General features: G+C 44.9%; 2 protein-coding genes across 2 annotated transcripts in view; one reads left to right on the top strand and one right to left on the bottom strand.

The window, feature by feature from the left end:
* The window catches only part of LOC114688528 (carcinoembryonic antigen-related cell adhesion molecule 1-like), an 875,221-nt gene that overhangs the window by 850,646 nt on the left and 8,035 nt on the right, over nucleotides 1–16,540 (bottom strand). The window lies entirely within an intron of this gene.
* Nucleotides 4,920–6,365, top strand: LOC114688529 (deoxycytidine kinase-like). The gene has a single exon (XM_037201414.1). It carries the CDS (start codon nucleotides 4,922–4,924, stop codon nucleotides 5,702–5,704), a length of 783 nt encoding a protein of 260 aa, XP_037057309.1. The 5' UTR covers nucleotides 4,920–4,921; the 3' UTR covers nucleotides 5,705–6,365.

The following is a 16,540-nucleotide window of genomic DNA, read 5'->3' as shown; positions in this document are numbered from 1 at the left end:
ATTACCTCATAATCACAAGTTATATATTTTCCAAAAACAAATGAAAATCTTTACACATAGAGAAATCACAGTATGATAGCAAGTTACATGATTTCCTTAAAGCCCACAAGCAGTTAAACATTTTTGTTATGTTAATTTTCCCTCCATAACATCTTTACCCCAAAGCAATGACTATTTTATAATTGGTTAACAAAGTTTTAAGGAAGCCATGTATATTTCAGCCTGTTCCTTTTGTATTGGCAGGAAGTTGTTTGTGATTTCAGTGTAGCAGATACCTACAAACTTCATCCCTGTGTTCAGCTAACTGTCCATCTTTGTTTACATACAATAGGGACATTTAATTTATTTTCACAACTTTGCTTTTTCAAGCTGCATCCCAGGGCCTGTGATTAATTCTGAAAGCTAAATGACCGAGGAACTCAGGCCTAACCTTGGGTGTAGGGACATACTTACCTTCTTTAATCATCAGACTGTTTTCCAACAGGCAGGATCCATGGGTCTATAATGCATGAGACTTCCTTGTTTTCAGGTTCCCTCCTCTGCAAATCCCACAAAAACCAAGGGGAATGTGACTTCTAGCCTATTTTTGTCTTTTTTGGTGTCTCTTATGGGATCAATTGGCAGAATAACCCAAACTACTTCCCTAATCATCTTCACTACCTGTCTTAATCACCTGTATCTTTTAGGCTGGCTCAGAGCATTCAGTCAAATCATTGATCTAACTAAGCATCCTTGCTCTTACAAAAATCATCTTCATTATGATCTGAAAGTAAAATGCCCAGTGAGGAGTGGAATTTTCCCAAGAAACACTCACACTATTGTTGGAGAATATTACTTTAAGGTGTGTTGCTTTTGTTTATATTGCATTTGTTTAACTCTGTGAAGCTGTGTAACTTTGACTTGTCTAAAACACCTGATGATATAATAAAGAGCTGAACAACCAATAGCAAGGCACGAGAAAGGATAAGTGGGGCTGGCAGGAGAGAAGAGTAATAGAAGGAGAATAAAAGAGCAGGAGAGGAGAAAAAGGGCCAGAGGATGCTAGGGGACACCCCTCTACAGAGCCAACCATGGAGTGAGAGTGAAAGAAGGATTACAGAAGTAAGAAAAGGAAAAAGCCCAGAGGTTTTTAAAAGGTAGATGGGATAATTTAAAGTTAAGAAAAGTTTGCTAGCAGCAAGCCAAGCCAAAGCTGGGAATTTATAATTAAGAATAAGCCTCTCTGTGTGGTTTATTTGGAGCTGGGTGACAGCCGGTCCCCAGAAGAGCGAAAACAAACAACAAAATTATGATGTTCATATGTGGCATAGAGTAAAAGAAAATTCAACCACACATTATACTAGATACACTGGGACCATTTAACACAGTATTCACACCATGTCGCATACAGCAGGAACACAGCAGCAGCAAGCAGGAGGAAGCTCAGAAGCAGCAAGGGGCATTCTGGAGACTATTCCACTCCCCAGGTGCCTCTCCAGCCTTTAGCTTTGCTATTTGGGGAATCAAACTCCATAAACTCCGTTGCTGACTGCAGCTCCTCATGACCACTGACAACATTTGAACCCCACTGTGACCCCTCCAGTCTCCTGTGGGTCCTCCCTTCACATCAAGCTGCTTCTCCCCATTTTTTCCCATTACCTGACTGCTTTGCTCCTTCTGGCAGGAAGCATCCACTGGAGCAGCAATTCTCAAACTGTGGGTCTCAACCCCTTTGAGAGGGGTTGTGAACTACCCATTGACAGGGGTTGCATATCAGATATCCTGCATATCAGATACTTACATTATGATTCACAACTGTAGCAAAATTATAGTTATTAAAATAATTCTGTGGTTGGGGGGTCACTGCAGCATGAGGAACTGTATTAAATGGTTACAGCATTAGGAAGGTTGAGAACCACTGCTCTAGAGGGCAGACATGCTCCTTTTTGAGATCATGTGACCCTGTCACCTGTAAAACAAGTGGGGCTGCTTTTACAGCCCCAATCTCAGTTCACACACAGGCCAGGAGTGAAATTACTGGTACAGTCCTGGCCAACAAGGGCCTCAAGTGGAAGGTGTGATAGCATGACCTGGTGATGGGGAACCGAGGCAGGACCCAGATCACTTAGAGGGGCCATGGTCTAGGCACAGTAGCTAGACACTCAGAGCCCAGTTCTCCTGTCTGTAATTGTGAAGCTGTGCCCCCAAGGGCTCAGTCACTTCAGATCTATGTACATGGGTCTTGAAGGGGATGCTGTGGAACATTCTAGACAGTATCTTAAACAGTGGGAGCAAAGTCTTCCCAAGGACTTGAAGTGGGGCCCTCACCTGGAAGATCAGAATGGTGTGGCAGCCACAATGGGACAGATGCAATCTGGTCCTGAGGGAGCAGATAGCTTCAGGGTTTCAGGGTCACACTAGAAATGGGGTGTAGTTCTGCACACTTCCCCTCAGCACACCCTATTCTCAGTTGTCTATGAGAAGCTGGGTCTCCCACAACCCCCTTGAGGGCCGAGGAGTGGGATCTTCCCAGATTCAGACAGTAGAGAATGCAGGAGAGTGTGGTGGTATTGTGTTCCCCAAAATATTGTGTACCCTAATAAACTTATCTGGGGTCAGAGAACAGAAAAGCCACTAGATAGATAGGACAGGCACTGGCAGCACACACCTTTAATCCTAGCATTCCAGAGGCAGAAAGTCATCTGTTCAAGGATACAGCCAAGCATGGTGACTCACACCTTTAATCCCAGAAAGCAAGCCTTTAATCCCAAGGAGTGGTGGTAGAAAGCAGAAAGTTATATAAGGCGTGAGGACCAGAAACTAGAAGCATTTGACTGGTTAAGATTTTAGGTTTTGAGCAGCACAGTTCAGCTGAGAGCCATTCGAATATGAAGACACAGAGGCTTCCAGTCTGAGGAAACAAGATCAGCTGAGAAGTTGGCCAGGTGAGGTTAGCTGTGGTAGGTTCTGGTTCTCTGATCTTCCAGTTCACCCCAATACCTGGCACAGGCAATACCTGATTTTGTTAATAAGACGTTCTAAGATTCCTGCTACAGATAAGTTTTGGCAGGTAGAGCTGAGGAGCAGCTGCAGGTCCTGGTGGTGGAGCACCCGGCTGATGGTCACCAGGAGGTGATGCACAATTGCTGGGTACTGTAGAGTAAGTCTATTGGCAGAGTGGCTCCTCTGAGAATACAGCCTTGTGCTACAACATTAAGAGGCCCTGTCCTGCTAAGTGCTTCTGGTTAGGGCTCCCTGGCTTTATTCTGAGCTTCCAGGAACAATGTCCCCCAACAACTGTGGCCTCTTCATAAGTCACTTGTCCCCATCATACTGTGTGCTCTTGTTGCCAATTGCTTTTTAGGTCTTCATAATGACTTTCTTTGAGCCCCTGTCCCTAGCAAGGTGACTGGCTGGCTGGATGCCAGTGTGGGACAAGCTGTTAGGTCCTGAGTCCCTGAGGTAGTTTGAATGTAATTGGTCCCTATAAGCTTATTGGGAGTGGCACCATTAGGAGGTGGGGCTTTGTTGTAGTAGGTGTGGCCTTGTTGAAGGAATTATGTCACTGTGGGGGTGTACTTTGAGGTATCCTATGCTCAAGCCATGCCCAGTGTCTCAGACCACTTCCTGTTGCCTGTGGATCAAGATGTAGCAGCTCCTTCTCTAGTACCATGTCTGTCTGCACACCGCCATGCTCCCCTCCATGATGATAATAGACTAAAGGTCTGAAACTGTAAGCCACCACCTCAATGAAATGTTTTCCTTTATAAGAGTTGCTGTGGTCATGGTGTCTCTTAACAGCAACAGAAACCCTAACTAAGACAGAAGTTGGTACCAGGGACTGGAGTATTGTGATTGGCTGGACCATGTTTTTATTTGGAGTAATGTGGAGTATGGGAGTTTGGATTAGGAAAGCAGTGGAATGCATTGAGTACTGCTTAGTGGGCCAGACTAGTAGGGGCATGGAAGACATTGGTGTTGAGTTATTTGAAATGTGGGGGCTTGGTCAAGAGATTAAGAGGACAATAATATTAATATGTGGCTTAGAGATTGTTCTTGTGATATTTTGTTGAAGAATATGGCTGCTTTTTGTCCTTGTCCAAAACGTCTGCCTGAAGCTAAAGTGAAGTGTTTTGGATTAATTCCATTGGCAGAGAAGATCTCAAAGCAGCCTAGCATAGACACTGTTGTGTGGTTATGACTGGCCACTCTTATAAAGATTTATAATGAGAAAGAGGAAGCTGAGCAAGGAAAACATACAAAATGTACAATTTGAGGAAAAAGAGCACCAGGAAGTGGAATGGAACTAATTATTGTATTCAAAGAGAAAGACAGATTAAGAAATGGAATACAGTGGGTGGTGGCCTCCGGGCAAGATCCTACCAAGCTAAGTTTCTAACTTGTGAAAAGAAATTAAAGAAAAGCTTAAATCAGGGTGTGGTGGTACATGCCTTTAATCCCAACACTGGGAAGGCATAGGAAAGGGGATCTCTGAATTTGAAGCCAGCCTGGTCTACAGAGCCAGTTTCAGGACAGCCATGCTTAGGCAGTGAAGGAAACAACAAAAATGAAAAACCAGAAAATTGGTGGAGATGTAATTAAACAAGGGGTCACGTTCCAGCACCAGTGAGCAGCAGAACATTGCAGCTTTGGCCCTGTGGTTCTGGATTAAGGATGGAAAAAATGGGCAATGGGCGGGGTCCCCTCGCTCCCGGGGTGGATCTGCGTGCAGGTCCTCACCGGCCGGCGGGGCGAGACGTGGAGGCTGGGAGTCCAGGCTGCCAGGGCGTGGCCGCTCCACAGCCGGCCAAGCCGCGGGCACCTCCGCGCGCGCCAAAGTCCAAGTGCGGGTCCCGCCAGCGAGAGCGTGACGACGACGCCCCGAGCTCCCGGCGCCGCCGCTCTCCTGCAAGTCCCGCGCCTGAGCCGCCATGAACCAGGCATGGCCACCCCGCCCAAGAGGTTCTGCCCATCCCCCTCCACCAGCTCCGAGGGGACGCGCATGAAGAAGATCTCCATCGAGGGGAACATCGCTGCTGGGAAGTCAACCTTTGTGAATATCCTCAAGCAGGTCTGTGAGGATTGGGAAGTGGTTCCTGAACCTGTCGCCAGATGGTGCAACGTGCAAAATACTCAAGATGAAGTTGAGGAATTGACAACGTCTCAGAAAAGTGGTGGGAATGTTCTTCAAATGATGTACGAGAAGCCCGAACGGTGGTCTTTCACCTTCCAATCCTACGCTTGTCTCAGCCGGATCCGAGCTCATCTGGCCGCTCTCAATGGCAAGCTCAAAGATGCGGAGAAACCTGTGTTATTTTTTGAACGATCTGTGTATAGTGACAGGTATATTTTTGCGTCTAATTTGTATGAGTCTGACTGCATGAATGAAACAGAGTGGACAATATACCAGGACTGGCATGACTGGATGAACAGCCAGTTCGGCCAAAGCCTTGAACTGGATGGAATAATTTACCTTCGAGCTACTCCAGAGAAATGCTTAAGTAGAATATATTTATGGGGAAGAAATGAAGAACAAGGCGTTCCTCTGGAGTATTTAGAGAAACTTCACTATAAACATGAAAGCTGGCTCCTTCATCGAACTCTGAAAACCAACTTTGATTATCTTGAAGAGGTGCCTATCCTCACACTGGATGTCAATGAAGACTTTAAAGACAAGCATGAAAGTCTGGTGGAAAAGGTCAAAGAATTTTTGAGTACTTTGTGATTGTCCGGGAGATTGCAGATGACAAAATGTCTCCAGATGCTTCAGCTTGTGTGTCCTGGCAGCTTGATGTTCATCCGAAGGTCTTCCCAGGATTCAAGTTTTAAACCAGTTTTGTTTGGCGGACAGAAGCCTTTTCTAATATTGAGAATCCCCTGTAAACTTTGAGCCCCTCCTTTACTCCCTGTCACCCTCCACTTCCTTCCACATGTTAAATGAGAAGTGTTTATCTCACTGCGAAGTCTGGAGGTCGATGTTTTCAGAATCGGTACAGCGAGTGGATAAACTGTTGTAGAAGGCCCAGCCTTCCCCTGCCCTCTCGGTGGGGGTCCTGAGCAGGTTGACATGTTTTCATTTTCCCGTTAATGGCCACGTCAATGTTCTATATAAAGGATGTGTGTCTTATGTAAGTGAGTATGCCTGCCCATTACAAGCTGAGAGGTAGAGTTTGGGGAAGCTCTAGAATAGGGATTTGGTTGAGGTGTGTGTTTTATTTTTCTTCTGTTCCCTTGAGTGATGCTGGACATTGAACCCCCAGGGTCTCATTCATGCCAGGGAAGCTTTCTACAGTGAGCTGTCCTCCGCCCCTGACATGCTGTTGTTACCAAGTGCCTCTCCTCCTACCCTATGAACGTTATCGTCACCTCGCTGATGTTTACTAATGTGTCTGCAGTGCGTGTGGAGAGGAAGAGGTGAAACTCTGTTCCCAGTATGTATGGTAATGGCAGAATTACTTTATAAATGATTTCGTCTGTACCTGTTTCTTCATCTGTGATGAGTACTCTTTTTTCTTTCTTTTTTTAATGCAAATTTTGGAGATTGGAAGAAATCTTTCTATATTTAAAAGGTAGCAAAGACATTTATTACATGAGTATAAAGCTTCATTAAATTAGCTACTGCTTTTCTTAGAGTACTACAGTTTAAATGCTTGTTTAAATTACGACTTTTTTGGGGAGAGGCATGGAGACAGGGTCTCTCTACAGCTCTGGCTGTCCTGAAATTCACTATGGAGACCAGGCTGGCCTTGAACTCACAGAAATCCACCCACCTCTGTCTCCCTCCCTGCTCCTAGTGCTCAGTGCTTGGATTAAAGGCATGCAACACCACACCCGTCTCTGATTTTCTTAAAATCATTTGAGATACAAGTATAGTTTTTCCTCAATTTCTTTTTAAGTTTTATGTAAAATATGATAGAACATAATGGCATTTTCCACTGGCCCTGTATTGTTAATAAGTAGTCTCTCTTTACCGTTGTACATGGTGAGATGGTGAGGGAGACCGAGCCAAGGTGGGACATTTCAGCCGTTTAGTCTGCTTCTGCCACCTCTCACACACACACCCCTTGTACAGTTTTCCTTTTCTATTTGGAGTTCTTAGGCAGTCTTCGAACTTAAGATTTAAGTCACATATTTCTGCTGTGAGAATGCTGTGACCAACCATACTTTGCTCCATAATTTACTTTGTAGGATTGTCCTTAGACTCTTATACTCACAGAGAAATTGTTGATAAAAACAATTTTGCTTTATATATAGTGTATCATGGAAATGTTACAATTTTTGTTGAACTAGGAAATACTTTTAACAAATTCCAGGAGGCTTAAAGCTCCCGTTAATAATGTATGTAACTCTAAACCACTTCCATGTTTAACTGTAAAAATCTGCTTATATTCATTTGAGGCCTATATGTAATTAAAAGTCTTTTTATTGTTTCCCCCCCCCCAAGTGTGGTTTTTTTAAAGTTAAGATGTGCATTATTTTTACTAGGTAATTAGCCTTTCTACTTCACATTAGGAAAAATGTGTAATTTTCGAAATGAAGAATCACGTTTATTTTGAAGCTATAATTTTCCTTTCTCAAGTGTTACCTTTTATTTTTGGTTTCTTATTCAAAGATGATAATTTAGTGGGTTAGCTGGTACAGTAGCACTGATCTTTGAAAAGGGGACTCAACTTCAAATCTGTAATAACCAAAAATAGTCTTGTGATATATCTGACCTCTTTTTATTTTTGTTTGATAAAAATAAATGTGCTAATTTAAATGTTTGCCAATAAATAAACTTCAATTTTATGAAAAAAATGGGCAATGGAATTTGCCTCCTTGACTAAGGAAAACCACTGAGGCTAGGCATGTGTCAGGGGTGTCCCTAAATGGAGGACCAGGAGGTCATTGTGTGAAGCTGTGAAGGACAATTTTGGCTTGCCTTGGAGACCCCAATATGTGGGGGATGCCAGAGCCTTGGGATACCTGCTGAGAAGAGCTGCTAACAGGGAGTGGACACAGCCCAAGAGAGTAATGTGTTGTGGTCAACATAGCTGAAAGAAGCTGTAGATCTGAAGAGCAGTTTGAAGTAAGACCTGGAGATGCAGAGTTTGGAGTTTGTCCTGATTATTTTCAGTCTGACTTTGGTACAGTATTTCCTCATTATGCTCCCTTCCCTATGCTTTGGAAGAGTAATGTATATCTTGTGCCATTATATGTTGGAAGCATGTGATTATTTCATTTTTATTTTATAGGAGATTATAGTTTAGAGATTTCATGAATCTCAGAAGAAACTTTGAACTTTGCACTTTTAAATATTGTTAATCTGTGATAGACTATGGAGAGTTTTGAAGTTGGAGTAAATATATTTTCCATTATGATATTGTTACAAGCTTATGGGGGCCAGGAAGTGGGATGTGGTGGTTTGAATGTAATTGGCCCCCACAAGATAACAGGGAGTGGCACTATTAGGGGGTATGATTTTGTTGGAGTAGATATGGCCTTGTTGGAGAAAGTGTGTCACTGTAGAAGCAGGCTTTGAGGTCTCCTATGCTCAAGCCATACCCAGTGTTTCAGTTTACTTTGTGTTGCCTGTGGATCAAAGATGTAGAATTCTCAGCTCCTTCTCCAGCACCATGTCTGCCTGCATGCCATCATGTTCCACCGTGATGATAATGGACTGAATCTCTAAGCCATAAGCCCTCCCATTAAATGTTTTCCTTCATAAGAGTTTCTGTCATCATGGTGTCTCTTTACAGCAGTAGAAATCCTAAGACAATCCTAAGAGGTAGCAGCACTGGGACAGGAACCAATGTCAGACATGCTGTGGCTGCAGGTCAGCCCAGGGAATGCCTGAACTTGCTCAGTGAGAAGGTGGTGGCTTGTGTTGTGAGAACCTGAATTATAATGGGAAATGTGATATTGCTTTTTCCTATTTTAGATTTGCTTTTTTTTCACCCTGTCTCTCAGTCTGTGTCATTGTCTCTGTCTCTCTGTCTCTCTCTCTGTCTCTCTCTCTGTCTCTCTCTCTGTCTCTCTCTGTCTCTGTCTCTCTCTCTCTCTCTCTCTCTCTCTCTCTCTCTCTCTCTCTCTCTCTCTCTCTCTGTATGCCACGTGTGCTTGCAGGGTTCCTATTGAAGCCAGCAGAGGGCATCATTGCCCCTGGATATGAAGCTGCAGGCAGCTGTGAACCTCCTGATGTGTGTGCTGGGAACTGAACTCAAGTCTTCCAGAAGATCAGCAAGTGCTCTTAGCTTCGGAGAGTTTTTAAATTTTGTGTTTGGAAGGTTTTGAGTTTGCAGGTTCTCTTTGCATGTCACTATCAGTCTCATTCTCACCCACCTGTGACACAAACCTCATATTCTACACCATTATGAGGCAGATGGTTGGGCCACCACCAGCCTGTCTTTATCCAGGGATGCTCACTTGTTGTGTCCATGTTGTGGCAATGTGTTAAGAATAGTTACCTTCTCCAGGGAGTCGGGACTCCACTCCTGCTTTCTCACTGCAGATTCATCTCCTCTGATAATCCCAGGCCCCTCTCGGCCCTCACAGAACTCTGAGATGGACATCTCAGCACCATCCTGTTAAGTGTTTCTCCTGGTGCTGGTCAAAGTATGTATATCCTCCTAGGAGAAGCAAAGGTGTGCATGCATGCATGTGCATATGTGTGTGCACCTGGACACATGTACAGTCTCAGGTATGAGAAATTAAGAACCATTCAACAAATATTTATTTAAATGTAAAAATTTGAGGACTGGGATGTAACTCCATAGGCAGAGCTTACTTAGTGTGCACCAAGCTCTGTATTTGATCCCCAGGACTTCGTTCAATGATGATACATGAAGGAGGATGAAAAGCTCAAAGTCATCCTTGGTTATGTACTGATTTTGAAGCTGGCCTGGGTTATGTGAGTCACACTCATAAAAATTATAAAAAAAGTAGTCAGGAAAGAAAATGTAATAGTAAATAGTGGTCATTGGATAGGTGGTTGACACACTTTTGTTTACTTCTCCTGAATTGTTTGTCCTTGTCCTTACAACACCACCTGCCAAAAGTGGAGCATTTGCCCGGTGCCACATGTAACTGGGCATGACCATGAAGCTTGGGCATAGTGGCCAAGGGGGCTTAAAACAACCTCACTCTTCCAATCTGATATTTGACTGCCTGTGGCACAGGAAGTCCTAGGAGTACATGCTCTTCTGAGGGCTCTCAATACTGGTAAATATTTCAATAACGTCACTAACCAAGATAATGGCCAAGTCACATGGTCACCTCTATCTTGATGAAGTCACCAGCCAAGACGGCAACAAAGTCACTTTGTTTCATTCTGTGTGGTAAACTCAGCTCATGATAAAAGAGCCCACACCTCACCAGGGCATGAGTCCATGGGGAATATAGAAATGTGGGTGGCCATTGCTTTATTTCTCAAACAATGGATCTCAAGAATGGATATAACAGAAGAAAGTACCCAAAGGGTACAGGTATGTGGGCCCCAAAGAGCAAAGTAAAGACACAGAGGAAGGACTGCCATGGACTTGATCCAAGACAGTGGGTCCGTATGTGTCAGCACAGAGGTAACTATGAATGCAAAGTGGTCTCATTTGGATCTTCCTTTGATCTCACTCAGCTCTTAGGTAGAAGCTAGGATCCACAAGGCCCTCTACAGGACCTTACTTAGCGGTCACTGCTCTGTGTTTGTGTACAGGCCCTGCCTGTCCCTATATGCCTGTGTATGTGAATGTTGGTGGTGGTAGTGGCGGTGATGGTAGTGCTGGTGGTGGTTGATGGTTTGCTGGCATGTATGTCTATACATTATGTATATGTCTGGTAGCCCCAGGGAAGAGAAAATGGTGTCAGATTCCCTGACACCAGAGTTACAAAAGGTTTTTAGCTGTGTGGTTGATGGGGATCCAAATCCTCTGGAAGAGCAGCCAAGTGCTTATATCCACCGAAGCACCTCTCCAGCTCCTATTCCTGGCATCTCTTGAGTATGCTCAAATGTATGAAGTCAGGTAGGAACAGGCTTAGAGTCTTCCAGGTCAACTAGTTTCTTTCCTGATGCACCCTTTTCAGTCACTACTCTCCTGTCACAGTAATGGGGCAGAGGTATACAGGGAGACAGATGCATTTAGAACAGAGGGCCCCACAGAGCTAAGTGTTGACAAGAGCAGGAAGTATGAGCAAGAGAGGAATCTGGAGTATGTGATAGGACACTGGACATTCCCCAGAAGGAGAAGGAGCTAGTTTGGGGGAGCTAAGGAGACAGTAGTGTGTGTGAGGAGGACGTAAGAACAGAGTGGGCAAATGTCGAGGAGTGCTTCATGTGCTTGATGAAGGCTTGGTCACTTAGCTTTGTGGGACTAGAGAACAAGTCACAGATGAGAGGTGAAATGGAATCCCAAATGGAGACTCATGGGAGATTGTATCTCTCCACCATGGAACTGCAGCTGTGACCAACAAAGACAGTTCCTGTTTGCAGGACCTTGGATTTCATGGCACGCAAAAATGTGTACAGCAAAAATTTCATGTCAGGAAATAGGTGCAGAGTGGCTACCACTGGACTCCTAGAACTGTACACAAGCCACTCTACATTGTCATCCTTCTGAGGGCAGAGATCTCATGCCAGGAACCTGCACACATATTCACCTAACTGTCAGAGGGCTTTCCCCAGTGAAGTCATCCCCTACCACAGCCCATTTTTCTCTGCCACAGCCAGTTTTCTGATCACTGCTTAGTCGGCTTCCCGGTTACAGTGAACTTCATAAAATGCTCTTGCCCTGTGGTCTAAAGGGGCAATCCCTCACCAGCATTCCCTTCCTGCTAGCCACAGGCTAGCCAATCCATTATCTGCCTTTCTCTCTGCTGACTCTGAAGGCTGGGGCTTCAGGGTTGTATCTTTGGGGACCCTCTCCACCCTCACCCCCACCCCCACCACGCATCAATGAAGGGCAGGAGACTGGGAATACATGAGCAGCAGCTAATGGGACAGGTCCCATTGATTTTTTTTATTTCAGAAGCCCGTTGCTGTTGCTGGTGGAGATGGGAAGACTGAAATTAGGGATTTGTGTTGCTGGACATTGTTTTCCAGGAAATAATGCGAAGCTCCATCCACCTGAAAGGTATGATTGTACAGTCAGTCTCAAGACACAGACAGAGACACAGATAGAGACAGACAGACAGACAGAACATGGGTGCATCTCACAGGACAACTTGCAGGAGGGGGTTCTCCATTCACCTCAGGGTTTGGGGAGTGGACTCAGATGTCAGTTTGTAAAATGCACTTTACACACTAAACCATCTCATCTGCCCTAATCCTGGTCTGTGTGTGTGTGTGTGTGTGTGTGTGTGTGTGTGTGTGTGTGTGTGTGTGTGTTGGTGTGAACCGGCTCTCGTGTAGCCCAGGGAGTCCCCATGTTCTCCAGGGACCAAGTGCTGTGACTGCAGGTGTGCTCCACTGTGATTCTGTGGATCAAACCTAGGCCAGGGGCAGCCAGGCAAGCACTCTAGCAATAGGACAACATTTCCAGCCTTTAAATTCTCTAAGTGACCAACTCAATTGCTAAGAAGAATATAAGTTACTATGCGACTGGAGGCTTCTGGAAAGGAACATAGACATACAATAGTCCCCTCCTTTATAGTCAACCCACATGATCTGTTTGTCCTGCACAGAACAACATCTCATGAAGGCCTCCTGTGCTAGAGACTTTAGAAGACAGCACCCGGCCCACTTTAACATGCAGCCCATGTTCCCTGGCCATTGTCCACTCTCGCTCCTTGAGGGCCTTTCATCTGCAGTGGCCCTTTGGTCAATATCCACCTCACTGTTGAACATGCCTCCCATCATTCTCTAAGAAACCTGCCAGTCTTCTACACGACAGGATGTCTCTTGTCTGAATCCATCTGCCAGACTACAATCTGATGCACGAGGAACTAAGGACACACAGTTGTGGCTCTGAGTGTCCCCATCTCTCCAGAGTCATCTGAGAGGAAGCAGACAGTGAAAGAAGCAGTGCTTACCTCATTAGGAGAGTAGTCATGTGACCCAGGGAAGCAAGAGAAGAGTCCCCAGATCATTGAAGTACAAAGCTCATCTAAGACTTGTGATTTGTAGCTGAAGGAGGTGGCAGGAAGTGGTGGTAGATGTGGGGTGGGGGTGAGGGCTGTCATGCCCAATTCCAGACTCCTACAGAGTCTGTTTCACAGACCTAGCTTATTAGAACCAGAGGAGAGGTAACAAGGACAGAGACCTGGATTATTCAGTTCAGGAGTTCTCCAAGTTCAAAAAGCCTTGATTATCCTTTCCTCAGTGGTATCTGTGACTGACATGTTCCTTTGATAATGAGGAGCAGAGTGAGGACCCAGACACACACAGTAGAAAGTCCCCCTAAAGGAGAATGAATGCCCACAACCTTCACACACAGCAGGGAAGGCATTAGGTTCAGGAACTTGATCTTGGACATGTGGTTCCCTCATGCCAGCCTAGTGTAGGTGGACTGAGTCTCCTTTCAGCACTGACTTAGTCTCCTGTGGCTTGGAAGGCCGTGAAGACCTACAGCACCTGAGGGCCGGTGTTGTGAAATATTTGTTAAACAACGCAAAGATGTGTTCTGTTTGTATAACTATGTAAACATGTGTTACTGGTTTATCTTGACTGCCCAAGACACCGGACTTTCTAAGAAAAAGTTGAATGTCTAATAGTGAGGGAGGATAGATAGGTGGGACATCTAGGCAGGAGAGTAAGTAGGAGGAGGTATTTAGGTTCAAAAAAGAAAGAAAAAAGAAGCCAGGGAGACATCTGGGGCCAGGAAGACAGACAGACAGGGAAGAAGCAGGAAAGTAGGACATACAGAATGAAAGAAAGGTTAAAAGGCTTGAGGCAAAACATAGAAGAGTAGAACCAGTTTAAATTAAGGTAAAGGAGCTGGTCAGACAAGCCTAAGCTAAGGACAAGCCTAAGCTAAGGTTGAGCATTCATAATTAATAATAAGTCTCCATGTCTTTATTTGGGAGCTGCTTGGCAGCCTAAAGGAAATGCCAGCCAGAGGCTGGGAAGAGAAGATCTGCTCTGTAAGTCAGACAGGAGACAGTGGCTTGTGTCCAGGATGCCGTGGAAGGACGGGTAGGTGGTGGGACCTTTGATTCCCGAGGGTCAGTGCCTTTACTTACTGAGGGTGGACGGGTCCAGTTGTCCTCACTGAGCATGCTCTTACTTCTTGCCCTAAAAAAATGGGAGACACTGTCACTGTGTTTGGTTCCTCAGTTGGGAAGGACCCTGGGAGCCAATGTTTCCTGGGAGCTGCTTGGTGTCCTTGCTGTGCATTCACACCATGGCTGCCACTGCCTTTCTTGGTGCTGCCTCCTTTTCCAATCTAACCAGCCCCTCCTAGTCTTTGATCCTTTTACCCCATCATATTTGCTGTTTTCTAACTGGTGCTGGGATGGTACTTTGATTGAGAATTTACTTTTGCCTTCTTTTTCTTTTGAGGTTTCATATTTGAGGCTGCTTTTGAGGTTTCATTGAGGTTGGTTGGCTCATTGAGGTTGGTTGGCTCATTGAGGTTGGTTGGCTCATTGTCCTCTTGTTTAATATCGTTCTCATTTTGTGGCTCCCTGGTGAAAGATGAAGTCAATTTATCTCCAAACTTCTCAGGGAAAGGAGTGACCATGACCGACAGACAATGAGGTACAGGACATAGGAAGGCAGTGATATGAGCAACACAGCACACACATAGCAAAGAGAAGAAGATGGAGTCCAGACACAAAGTGAAGGAAGCCTTTTCCCTTTCCCAAACATGGAGGGAATGGAAGGGTGTAAGACACTTCACCTGCCACGATGGCTGCGCCACAGGAAAACCAGTACAAATATTACTGCAATCAGCCCCATCAGACATTGGGCAACAATGCCAATAATACCCCTTAATGAAGGCCGATGTTCACCTGTCATGAACAGAAAAGAGAAGAAGCATCACCATAAATTCATCCTCACCGAGCAAGTGGACAAGAACTCTCTGATTGTGTCTGACATCTGTTTGTTCCTTTGGGGAGTGCACTTCCTGTGAGAAGGTAGATTAGGAGAGGTGAGGCAATAAGCAGGATATTCTCTCCTAGTACTCCTGTAAGTACTACGTTTCTAGGCTGGCCATGTGTCTTCCTTCAAGTCCTGGCTGTGGCAGGTGGGGAGAGAGTGTGCTTTAAGCTGCAGCCTAAATCATATCTACTCTGGCAGTCCTTGGAAGGCTCTGAAGATGGGAGAAAGTCACATAGCAATTTTTACATTAAAATTACAGTTATTTTTAATGATCACATCTTTTTCTCGTTGTCCTAATAGTGGTCAATGTAAATATTCACCTCTCTGGTTCCTGTGGCCAGGAGTTAACTGAAAGAATATTGAGGCTCCATACCCAAAGAGTCCTGCCCCTTGACACCATCCCTAGAACACAGCTGGTCCATGGGAACCCCTGCCCAACTCTGTCCCAGTTGCTGGCCAGCAGGCAAGGCTCCTGCACGAAGGCCCCACACTCAGCAAGACCTCCCACTGAACCCTGCAATCTATACACCCTGCCCCCATACCCATCCCCCTGAGATCCCAGCCACTTCCTGAGGCATGGAAACCAAGCCGGCAGCCCTCATTGGACAAAGAGCTATCATTGAGTAACCTCCTGAGACAGCGAATCTGCCAGCCCTCATTAGACTAAGAGTGGCTTTCTGAGACATAGAATCTTCCACCTCTCATTGGTCCAAGAGAGGCTTCCTGAAACACAGAATCTGTAAGCTCTGATTGAACCAAGAGCCCTGATAAGACCAAGAGTGGCTCTGTGAGTCACAGAATTAACAAGCTTGGGTTGACCCAAGAGCAGTTCCCTGAAGCACAGAATCTACCTGCTCCAATTAGACCAAGAACTAAAATTGCACCTAGAAGGGCCCCCTGAGACACAGACACAAGAGTGAGACAATAGCAACTCACTCACACAGGTACCTTTTATACCAATTAGAGGAAGAGATGGGCAGATGTCAAGGGAAAAATACATACAACAACATGAAGAGCATTATGGCATCACCAGAACCTAGCCCTCCTCCAACAGCAAGACCTGAACATCACAATGTAGAAGAAGCAGAAGAAAGCAACCTTAAGAACAGCATCATGAAGATGCTAGAGGCCTCTCAAGAAAAAAATGAAAAAAGAAATTGTGGAAAAGATAAACAAAAAAAATGGAAGAAATAAATAACAAAATAGAGGAAAAGACAAATAAAAATTGGAAGAAATCAATAAATCCCTTAAAGAAAGCCAAGAAAACCATGAAAAAGCAATTAAACATGGGAGGGAAACACTTCAAGACCTGAAAAGGTATATAAAAACAATGAAGACACAAACGGAAGAAATGGTGAAAATAGAAAATCTGAGTAAACAAACAGGAAATACAGGTGCAAGTATAACCAACAGAATACAAGCAATGGAAGCAAGACTCTCTGGTGTAGAGGATACAATAGAGGAAATAGATTTATCAGTCAAAGAAAATATCAAAGCCAAAAAAACCATAGCACAAAACGTCCAGGAAATCTGGGATACCATGAAAAGGCC

This window comes from Peromyscus leucopus, chromosome 1 (assembly GCF_004664715.2).
Source record: "Peromyscus leucopus breed LL Stock chromosome 1, UCI_PerLeu_2.1, whole genome shotgun sequence".
Lineage (NCBI taxonomy): Eukaryota > Metazoa > Chordata > Mammalia > Rodentia > Cricetidae > Peromyscus > Peromyscus leucopus.
Note: the sequence above shows the minus strand (reverse complement) of the source record. Positions and strands in the feature narration are given on the sequence as shown.

Bases quoted from the DNA above. Each gene is read 5' to 3' on its own strand.
- LOC114688529 (XM_037201414.1), top strand. From the start codon at position 4,922: ATGGCCACCCCGCCCAAGAGGTTCTGCCCATCCCCCTCCACCAGCTCC.